This window comes from Mauremys reevesii, linkage group 5 (genome assembly GCF_016161935.1).
Source record: "Mauremys reevesii isolate NIE-2019 linkage group 5, ASM1616193v1, whole genome shotgun sequence".
Taxonomy (NCBI): domain Eukaryota; kingdom Metazoa; phylum Chordata; order Testudines; family Geoemydidae; genus Mauremys; species Mauremys reevesii.
In genome coordinates this window covers 43392374-43404418 of record NC_052627.1, presented here as the reverse complement: position 1 = coordinate 43404418, position 12045 = coordinate 43392374, and the positions used below count along the sequence as shown (strand labels likewise).

General features: G+C 40.4%; 1 protein-coding gene across 3 annotated transcripts in view; it reads right to left on the bottom strand.

The window, feature by feature from the left end:
* FAT4 (FAT atypical cadherin 4) overlaps positions 1-12045 on the bottom strand; it is a 229742-nt gene that overhangs the window by 109092 nt on the left and 108605 nt on the right. For 2 of the 3 annotated variants that reach the window (XM_039540118.1, XM_039540120.1), the window contains exons 2-4: positions 5000-5074; positions 4167-4298; positions 381-642 (exon numbers count right to left, since the gene is read on the bottom strand). In XM_039540118.1, the coding sequence (XP_039396052.1) occupies positions 381-642; positions 4167-4298; positions 5000-5074 (469 nt within the window). The remainder of the gene's footprint in view (positions 1-380; positions 643-4166; positions 4299-4999; positions 5075-12045) is intronic. The other variant, XM_039540119.1, reaches the window with a different exon arrangement.

The window sequence follows — 12045 nt, the reverse complement described above, 5'->3', positions numbered from 1 at the left end:
TGGTTTCTTGGAAGCACATATTCTAAAGAATTTGAACCTGCAAGGGATTATTTAATTATAGTTTTGCATCCCTGAAAAATGACGTAACAGAAATATTTGCAAATGTTTACCACAATGGCACCATTATAAGAAAAACAGAAATAAATTTTAGCATTTAACCTCTGTGTCATGTTTCTATGTGAATGTCTATGCTCTAAATAATATGGATAAATAGTGATGGCACACATGAAAAAAATTGGAATGCTAATCTGTCACATGTTAGCAATAAAATTAGTGTGTCAATAGTGACAATATTAGTGATCACTGCTGTATAGGTCAACTGAAAATAAAGGGTGCGGACCATCAATTTTAGAAAATAACAAGGTTTATTCCTTATTTACCTGGGGTAGTATCCTCTGGTACATCAAACGAATACACAGGTTTAGAGAATTTTGGTATGTGATCATTAACATCACTAATAGTAATGTTTATTCTCATGTCTGAGGACTGTAGGCCATCATCAGCACGAACTAGCAGGGAATACTTGGAGCGACGTTCCCTATCCAAACGTTTGGTGGCTATCAGATCTCCTGACTCTGGGTCAATGTGGAAGCTGTCATCAGCACCACTGATGATAGTGTAAGTGACAAGAGCATTAGCTCCCTAAATAAAAACAAAAGTAGTCAGACCAAGTTATTTGTCGGGCAACCCTTTAAGACCAAATCATTCCAACAACTGCCGTCTGCAAATATTGTTCGGAACAATTTCCTTAACAAAATAGCACACACACATCCCACACACGTCTAATATTTATTAGATTTAAAGATTATCAGATTTTTAACTCCTGTTGAAAAAAAGGATCAAATCTAGTCAGTAAAATAAAGTGCAGGGAAACACTGGTCTTCTACAGGCTTCGAAATCTGATTTAAGATCAAGTCAGTTTCCCCATAATCTATTTACTATATCATTTTCTCTGTTAACAGTGATTAATGTTTCTTTTTATTGTTTTAAGTTTGTGAGGCTGAATTAAGTGATCAATCTAAAACAGGGCTCAGTTCAGCCCTTTCTATTCCATGCCTCAGTGCACAGGGAGTAATGGAGAAGTAGCAGCCAACTGGCAAACGTCCTTCTCTAAAATGTAATGATAAATTTGCTGTTTAAAATTACAGGTCACTTAGGCTACATCTACTCTGTGAGCTAGGGTTGTGATTCCCCTGCTCGTGTACACACACTTACACTAGCACTCACCGAGTGTAGCCACTGTAGCCTGGGTAGTGGCAGCAGAGATATGCTGACCTGTGCCGAGTATAAATTCACCTGAAACTAGTGGGCATGTACCTGACATAGTTCAGCTATGCCTTCATTGCAACTACCAATGCTACCGCAGTTACACTGCTATTTATATTCACATTAGCTCGGTGAGTGCTAATGTGAGTATGTGTTCACAAGCAAGGGAATCACAACCCTATCATGTAGAGTAGATGTAGCCTGAAATGCCATGTTCATATCTGGTGCCATGAGAGAGATAAAGATACTTATGTGAACAGTTGGACAGTATGTCTCTTACCAAACTTTTTATCCAGCGTGTTTGTTCAAAAACCAGGAATCAGCTAATTGATCAAATAAATTAAAATGTATACAGCTGCCCAGACTCAAACAGCTGTGCACAGCACTTCAGTCTACATACTCTCTGTATATTCAGGTGTACCTGGTGTACGTAATGCATTTTCCTGTAATTGTATAGTTTAACAAAAACATTCAGTGAAAACTTTGAATTTCTTAGGTGACCACACTCTTTATTATTTGTTCCATTTAACCAGTTATTCCCATTTTCTCATAATGGAGTCCAGCTATGAAACTGACTACATTTGATATGGTCTGGCAAAATCAGTAACTTGTCATAAATTAGGTGAAAGGCAAAGAAAATCAAAATACTTAAAACCCATTAAAACAAATCATCTGATATATAGAAATTTCCTGTCTACACACTGACCAAATAAATTAGCAAAATGCAAAAAGTTGTAATTGTTAAAGCCATGGCTACTACCTGGTGCCTATGAATTGACATCACAGTTATGTTGATCTGAATGAATGCCTTAATATGAAAACTACTGGCCAAAAGCCATTATATAAAACATACAAAGGATTTTTACACATTTAGAGCATGATTTTTGAAGGGGTCTTAATCTGGCTTCCTTTTTTATGTCCACAATTTTATTCCTTCCTGCAATTGTGCATGCAGCCAATAGGTAGATGTCTACAGGCACGAGCAACATATTGAGCTGCAGTTATCTGCTGACATAAATTACAGGTGCAAAAAGTAGGCCAGGTTTTAAAATTCAGACCCTCAATATCCAAAAATGTATTGTGGCAAGAATATTACATGTAAAAACAGATCATACAATTCACTTCAGAATGGAAAGGAAGATAGTTAAAATCTTCCATTGTTAGAAACACACAAGTAAAGATGTGTATGCAATTTTAAAATGCACATTGTTACCAACATCAAAAATGCATCTTGCACTCTTCAGAAACATTTTAAATAACTTGCATTAGACTACAAAAATTAAGTATCATCATTCCTCCTCCCTGGAAGTCAAAGGAAAGACTCATTAAAATGAGGGGTTTGGAACCAGCTCTAGTAGCATATTAGTATGCTAAAAAAATATGGTTATTGATACCTAATATAATCTTATGTTTTCTAAAAACATGTGCCGCTAATCATCCAGTTACAAACAATGTTAAAATTAGGATCCACACTTACAAACAGACATGTCACTATTATGAAGTCATGATTCTTTTATTCACATTTACCTACCAGCTACAACTTACATTGTGGATAACTGACTTACGCATCCTTTTTATTAGATACAGGGACACAAAGTCCTGCCCTTTGCCCCTACAAAAGAGATGCTACTAGGAAGAGAAACCAACAAATTGAAAGAAAGAAAGAAAGAAAGAAAGAAAGAAAGAAAGAAAGACATACACATATCCTTACTCATATTGGAGGTGTTCCATTAGTTTGATTATAGAAGGGACTAGATAAACTATCATTAAAACAGTCATAGAAGTCGGCACTAAGCTAACACTAAAAGAGTTATAGGATTATCCTTACTACTGCTGAGTTAAATGAAAGGTGTTTGTTTTTTAATTATTTGATTTTATAGTTTATTAGTAATACAACTTGCCTGGTACACACCTATTGACATTGTAACCTTTTGTACTGTCAATAGAAAGTCAATTAAACTGAATAAAACATTACAATTAATATTTAAATGACTTCCCGCCCAAAAGAAATGAATAAATCAATGAAATTACACATACACACAGACTTTCAACAATATTGTAATATCATTACTAGGTCAGCCTTTCAGCTGGAATGCTTCCATTATATTCTTAATGGCTGCTCAGTTGTAATGTCTTGATAGCAATGAATCCATACTGTTGACCATCGGATGCTAGGAAAAGTACTTATGCACAGTAGGGTTTTTCAAAGTTCTTTCCTTTCCCTTTTATTTTTATAAAATTAAAGCCCATGGTAACACGTAATAGTGACAGTAGCTAGATCTAGTCATAGAGTAAGCAAACACTGTGAAAGCGTCCCCAGGTTAAAAATACAGCCACCTTTGTCTGACACAGTGGTTAGTCTGTAAATTTTGGATCTGGCTTTGGATTTTGGACATCTTCATAGTTCAAAGCTGTTTGGATCTGAAATTATGGTTTCAAACACTTCCCCACCAAAGAGCCTTGACCATGGGCTAAAGTGAACACTTTTAAGACTGACATGATAGTCCAGTTTCTGTGTCAAGTCAGCGTGTAACATTTTTGCTGAGAATGACAAAAAGGATGCTAATTAGTACCAAACTATGGGTTGTGATTTTTTTAATCTGTACAACTGCTCATTAAAAGGTGGATTGAGAGCATCCACTCATTTCACACAGGCCAGTGAATGCCCCCAGGTGACAGCGACTTTGACTAACAATCTTTCCATGGGAGTAACTCACAACTATGATACTTTCTGAATATACTGTGGGGGAGGAGGAGGACAAGATTGTAGTAGAAAAAACCTGATCTTGCACTTCTTTCTCAGGTGAAATTCTCATTACAGTAGTTCAAGATCAGGTCAAAATATGTTCACAAAATGGTATTATTTAATATTCTTGTTCAAATAAGAAACATTTTCTTACCTCATCAGCATCCATGGCTGTCAGCTGCATTATTTTAGATCCATCTCCTATATTCTCTTCTACAGTTAGATCAAGCATGTCTGTTGGGAATACTGGTGGGTTGTCATTGATATCTTGAAGTGTTATTTCCACCTAAGATGCAAGAAAAAAGAAGAGTTTCATGAGTGCTGTATCCATCAGACATTGATTAAACATGAATGTTGCAAATCACCTAACTTTGAAAAAAATCAGGTAAACTATGCCTAAACAGACGAATAAGAACATTCCCAAATAACAACAGCAACAACAGAAAAAGCCCCTAAGGCTATTAAAATTCCATGTTGTTATGAAATCCTCATAGAAAAGCCTCTAACATAAATAAAGTCCATTTGACTTGTTGATAGCAATTGATTTTAAATGGTCTTAGTCTAGTTTATATTGGACTAGGTCCACTGATCAACTGTCATTGTAATCCTCAATGTTGGCCTTTGGAGGACAGCTGCCAAGACCTGGGGAAGAAGATCATTCAACCATTAAATGCTGCCTGACATAAAGATGAGGTGGTGTAAAATTCCCCCTGAAATGTTTACATATTGGCAACTCTCAGTTCTGCGGGAGGAAAAATTCCCTTGCATTTTATATAAAAAAGCATTCTGTTCTGCCCATCTCCCCCCATCCAAGATTCTCTGATAATAGCAAACACACATTCCTTATCCCTGCCTAGGCACATCTAAACAAATATTCTTTTAATACATTGTGTTTATATACTTCACAAATATTAATGCTAGTGTCTGAAAGATTGGCCAAGGTTATTTACTCATTGTTCTATGTAAGTAAGATTGTTTAGTTCTCACAGGATTGCTGATGCTGAAATTCAAAACTTTAGGGCTTGCTTTTTCACTGTTCACTGGGTACTGCTTGCTAAGGTTCTAATAAAGGAAGAGAGGACAACAGCTGTTTTATATCTATAGTGAAAGTAAATGCTTCCCACAGGGCTCAAAACATTAAGTGGTCACCAGAATCTGAAGACCACCAAAGAGAAAACTGAGTAGCTGAGGCAGGACTGTCTTTGTTGTCTGTTTTACAAACAGGGTAAGGTAGATAGGTGAGCTAGACAGAAAGAGAAACAAAGAAATGGATATCTTAAAAGAAAAAGCAGATATGCAGATTGACAGATAGAATAATAATTGTACTTTAGTACCTCCCTTTCTCATTGCCCACAAGGGATTTCCCCACACTTGATTGAGAACATATGGCTTAACCTGGTCTGGGTATAATCAGTGCAGACATCTGAGCTCCACTGCCTGTAGTTTCTACGAGCTCTAGTAAACTACTAGATTTTCTTCTTATACTCTGCTATGACCTAACACTAAGGCAATCGATGGCAGAATCAGTTTTATTTGATCAGGAGAATGAGCACCTCAATGGTAGGAGTTTCATTTCTGTAAGGAATACATAGTTTGTGCCAATATACCCAGGGGTGCCAGAACGGGGGGTAGGAGGCTTACTGGCTGTAAGGGCAAGTGATGGGGGGAGAGGCAGTGGGGAGTGAGCGGAGAGTGGAGTCTTGGAGGAAGTGCAGGGGCGGGAACTCAGGGGAAGGGGCCATGCAGGGGCGGGGCCTTGGGGGAACGGTCGGGACGGGCAGGGCCATGGTTCAGGCACCGGTGGCTTCCCCACTTTTAGGGAGCTTCCGCTGCTCCTTAATCTAACCCATGCTCTGTCTCTATCTGTGGCCTTGAGGTCACTTAATCTGAACAAGAGTCTTCCCAACTCAGTTCATCTGTATTTATCTGATCCTGTTTCTTATTGTGTCTCTCCCCAACCTGACCTCTCCATCAATTTCAACTGCCTACTTGTCCATTCCTCCCATAAATACCTTCATGCTTTCATATAACACTGGCAAATTTCAGTTTTCAAAACAGTAACCACAGAAAACTATCTAAGGACCTCATTCTACAGGATGCTGAGAGCAATCAGTTCCCATTAGCTTCAATGAAGTAAGGACACTAGACCCTGTATAAGCAAACCACTTTTGTTTTTAAACACTTGTTTATGTATGCTTTAGAATTTTTAAAATCTTGTTTGCAAACTTGTTTATAATAATTCTTAGAAAGTCTGAAGTTTAAAAATTATTTTATTCACCAGTATTTGTTTGCTTTCAGATCTGTGCAGGTCTGTGGTTTGTTATTGTAGGGTTGTTCATGAGTGTTGGGCTGCTGGTATTTTTGTATGTAATTACAGAAGAGAACTGAGTCATTTGTATTACTATAATAAACACTGCATGAACATTGTAGGAAAGCACTTGTTAAAAGTGTAAGTCAAATGTTGGACCTGTCAGCTTTGAGTGCCTTTTACAGAAGGCCATAATTAATTAGATTATATTTAATTTATTTGTACATTTATTACCAGCGGTGCATAGATATCTCCCAGGATGAGACCTCATATGCGAAACCTCCACCAGAAAGCTTTTGTTGCCAGATTCAAACCTCTGAAAATAAGAGTTTGTAATAAATCTTTAATATGCTGACCCAACATTAACAATAGTGTCACAAACAATTACTCTAATTAAACAGCCAGAGAGATTCATTGTCAAATAATTAAATTGTCCGAGAGGTTCATTTTCAAAGAGACTGAGGCAGTATTGTGACAATTACTCACAGAATGAGAAAGGAGTTAGTAAGAAATGGAAGATTAAGGATTGTTATATTTTACACCTGCCAGTCAAGTCTTGGCCCTTGAACTGGCACAGTTGAAGCATGCTGTTGTTCTACTGAAACTATTAAATTTCACCAGCTACGGCTTGAAGGTACGGCAGCTGTGCAGCTTTTCAATTTGTTTATTTATTAATTATATATTATATATCATGCACAGCTAACGTTTCAGCTGCAGGTGACATTTCACCACCAGAACACATTTTCACAATGAGTGATTGTCCTTTGTAATGTTTGTCAACTTTTGGGTTTCTTCCGGCTAATGACTTTGCATTGCAGAGGTCCATGATCCCAATATAGCTATAATCTACAGAACAAGCAATAGTCAGTCGAAGGGAACACAAATAGTTAGAATTGTGGGGTACAAAATTAATTAATACAAGGACAAATTGGCTCACTGGCATTCGAGATGTTTAAAAAGAAGGTACGTAAGATCAATAAATCATTCTGGATCTTATCCTGAAAATTCAATGCAACAAATAAATAGAACAGCCATATTTCATACTGACACCCCTTTTTAAATGCAGGAACAGAGCCAGCTCACAATGAAACAAAAAAGGTCAATTGTAATCAGAATGCAATATTTTTAGGTGTGTTTGTAATAGCAATTTACTGATGTATTTATTTGCGGTCTACCAATACTGATATATTTGCTCTATCTTTATGATTTATTTGCTAGGATGTATTTCTAATTAGCCAGCCCTGTAGACAGTTGTAGTAGCCTACACACAGCACTGCAAAATGAAAGAACATTGGCATATGCCATTAAAACTGATGTCACTAAAGCAAGGTAGTTCAAGAGGAGAGAGACTATTTTTTCCTCACACTCCCTCCCCACAACACCAACTGTCAGTTGCTTTGTTCTACAACTTAGGGCCCATTTAACAAAAAATACATTCAAATTGTATTTCTGCTTGTATTGGTCCCTAAGAGCTAGTACTTAGTCTTCTATTTGAAGCTATTGGGAAATATAGCGACGTGGCTTCCCTCAGAGACAGACGTTGGGATAACTGCAAGCCCCCTTGGTGGGCGGAGCCAGGACAGGAACTGAAGGTATAAAAAGCCAGCCCTCCAGCTCAGTTGGAGAGGAGCAGGACGTCCCTCACCCGCTGCAGGAGCGCAGACCCAACAGCAACTGCTGCAGCGCCCGAGATGTGGAGGGACTGCCAGAGCTGCCAGTCGCCGGAGACATCGAGGAGTTGCAGGGGCTGCCATTAGCTGTTTACTCATGCGAGACGGATGATGACCCTGGGACCCTCGAATGAGTGTGTAGGAAGTAGCCATGGGAACTGTGTTGCAGCTGGATTTCCCCGCTGACCCAGTGGCAGACCACTCTGCCACTGTTAGAGCCCTGGGCTGGGACACAGTGGAGTTGGGTGGGCCTGTGTCCTCCTATCCCTACCACCTCACCCCTGGGGTGGCAGTCTCCCCACCACAGGCCGACAGGCCTGTGTTTGTTGGCGATCCACCAGATCCAGGGTCCCCAACTATTTGCTGCCCCACCTTGTTTGAGGGCCTGGGCTTAAAGGCTCATTATTGCTCTGGCCTGTACAGGCCAGAGCTTCATGCATTTTCTGCCCCGCCCTGTTTGAAGGCTGGAATAATAGACTTGTTACTGCACTGTCCTGACTGTAGGCCTTGGCTAATAGACTCATTATTGTTCTACCCTAAATACCAGCTAGAGTCACCTAACTGCTTGTTGCCTCGCCCTGCTGGAGGGCCGGGGATTATGGACACTGATGCTTTACCCTGACTGTGGGCTAGAGCACCCGAACTGTTTAGTGTCCTCTCTGCTTGGAGGACTGGGGCTCCTAGACTCAGAACTGGGTTACCCCGCCGAGTTTCAGAGACCCCCGATGCATATTCACGCAAAACTGTGCTCTTCCAGAGGACTTGTAGCGAGGGGTGTGGCCTCCCTACCAGACGGACGGAGGGACAGCTGCGACCACCTTACAGGAAATTAATAACTATTTAGGAGACAGAAAATTAATTTAGTAGATGAAATACTTTCACAAGCTGAGGTATGAGGGCAGAAGCTCATTGGGAAGTTGTGCCCACCAACTTTTTATAGAGTCCTGGTTTGAAGAGGTATGGCTAGTTCAGTGAATGACTTCAATATTTATTATTTATACATTTGTTGAGGAGATGGAGGGCAGGGAGGAAATACCATTCTAGAACAAATATCAAAGCCAATACAGATCCTTCCTTAATAAACTACCTTTCCCTTTCCTAGATATTCACCAACTTACATTTGCTGAAAATGACCTTCCAGGTTTCACAATTTACCTCATAGGTTCCCCAAATATTTGATTTGTATCATGGTTACCTGTGTCACAAGCTGCCTATTCACAACAAAATCAAATCCCAATTCTGGAATCTTTGAATGAAATCCTGGTCCTGCTGAACTCTATGCAAAACTCACATTGGTTTCAGTGGGGCAAGCATGTCAAACCTTGTACACCTTAACATCCCATTTATTTCAACAAGAGGTTTAGTGTACAAGGATTGCAATACAGAGTCATAATACCAGAATCAAAACTTGTTATTGTCAGTTGACTAAGAACTTGAATAGATCTACTATAGGCAGAGATAAAAAGAATAGCCTGATCACTCTACTTTTCCATAACATTTTCCTCCTCACAAATTCACAACCATTTCTTGCAAAACACTGAAAATTCAAGTATGCCTTTAGGATACTGGAGAATGAGGTTTGCTTTCTTATTATGCAACACATCTGCTCTTAAGACAATACAATAATCTCATAATTAGGGCCTCATGCAAATATTTTTACTTGCTTAGTCCATTGAACTCAATGGTACTATTCACATAAGTAAGGGCTGCATGATAAAGAAAACATATTTATTAGAAAAGAAACCAATAATGACAAAAAGTCCGTTAGCAAAACTATTGAGTTCAAATAACAGGATAAACTTCCCCCTCTACACTTGTAATTAACAATTTCCTCAGACTCAAGACTTGGTAACATTCTTACACTAATGCAAGAAACCTGCTCCTACAGCAGAACCTTCATTTATCCTCAAAATCTCTGTGCCAATCTGATTGCTATGACAGCCTATGGCCTTAGATATTTTCCAAGCAGGGGAAATATTAATTAGCTTGAACTAGTTAGGATTATTATTTACTGTTCAAATTAATCTCTTATGTTTTTTCTATAAACAAATCCACATTACATCATGCCTTGGGGGAATGAGTAACATTAAGTTTGCTAGCATGAGGTAAAACAACATTCAGTTCAAATTTACTTTCCTTGTTTTGTTTTTTGTTGTTGTTGTTCTTTTTTAAATACAAATATGAGATTAAGAGTTCTTTTCTCCAACCAAACAACTTCAGGTCTAATTACACATAAATAATCAAACTGAGAGCTTACATCACAAAGCAATCAATCAGACACTATTTACATAAGTAATCAGTTAGGGCTTGATTCTGCACTCACTGAAGTCAGTAGCAAAACTCCCATTAAATTCCGTGGTTTGGAATGAGGCCTTTACTCAGAACAAAGCATGAAATGCTGCTTTTCTGGTTAAACTATGTTGTTTCTCAGGAGAACACATTTCTTCCCAAGCTCCCAGTTGCCAGTGTGAAGGTTATAGCAAGCTTTAACTTCCTCTGTAATGACGCTTCCTAAGCAGCAATAATGTCTCACTTGCTGTATGACTTGTCATTCACTGAAATGTTGCATGTCTTCCCAGAATCCTGGCATACCACCATAGTTCTTGTTTTGTGCACATTCAACTGTAAACTATATTCTTTGCCATATTACTCTACAATCACCACAACTTTTCTATTCACAAAAGGGCATTTTTCTTTTCCTACGAGGGTTACGGTTGCCAGGCGTATGGTTTTCGATCAGAACGCCCAGTTGAAAAGGGACCTGGTGGCTCTAGTCAGAAAAGTCCAGTTGGTTGCTCGCAGCATGGCATGCAGGGTGCCGGGCAGTCTCCACGTGGCTCCCAGGAAGCTGCCAGCATCTTCCTCTAGCTTCTAGGTGTTGGCCACAGGGACTCCATGCACTGTCCCCGCCCCGAGCGCCAGTTCTTCAGTTCCCATTGCCTGGGAACTGCGGACAATGGGAGCTGCAGGAGCGGCACCTGCAGGCGGGGGCAGCGCGGGGAGCCACCTGGCCGTGCCTCTGCCTAGGAGCCTGAGAAACATACCACTGCTTCCGGGAGCCACCTGAGGTGAATGCCGCCTGTAACTTGTGCTCTGCACACCCTCCTGCACCCCAAACTTCCTCCCAGAGCCCGCATCCTGCATCCCCTCCTGTACCCCAACCCCCTCATCTCCTGCCCCACCCCAGAGCCCACTCTCCCAGACAGAGCCCGCAATTTCTCCCACACCCCAACCCCCTCCTCCAGCCCAGAGCCCCATCCTGCACCTTGAACCCCTCATTTCTGGCCCCAGCCCAGAGTTCATACCATCTCCCATACCCCAACCTCCTGCCACAGCCCGGAGCCCCCTCCTGTACCCCAATCCTCTCATCTCCCAGAGTCCACACCCCCAGCCGGAGCCCTCACCCCCCTTTATACCCCAACCTTCTGCCCCAACCTGGTAAAAATGAGCGAGGGTGGGGGAGAGCGAGTGACAGAGGGAGGGGGATGGAGTGAGCAGGGGACAGGGCCTCAGAGAAGGGGTGGGGCAAGGCTGTTCAGTTTTCTGCAACCCTAATGAGGGTACATAGAGAGAGCAGTCTTCTTGAGCCTCCCGCACATTCATGCAAAAGCAGAGAGAATATGAACTGGGTGAGGGACCCTCCCATGCTCACATGGTTCTCAGCATTGAATCAGAGTTTAAAGCACTTTACTTTGTCCCTCTGGCACTGATCCTACCAGGCTTTCACAAGAGGAACTCCAACTTTATTCAAAGGCAGTCCCACATAAAGAGGTCTTGCAGGATCAAGCCCTGAGTAGCTTTATTCTTCATGCAATTTTTTAAAAGTTATTTGTAAGGGGCATGGAAAGTGTCAACTAAAGTGGTTTACCAGACAAAAGCCAGATAACGTTAACTGAAAAAGATGAGTGTCCAATTTATATACATTATATACACTCAATTAACCTGTCCCCATATCTCTGTGATATAATCTATTCAATTATTAAATGGCTGCTGGAAAGTCAGGTTTCACATTTTTAGTCAAAAGAGCCCCCACCTCCAGCAACAAACAAAACCCT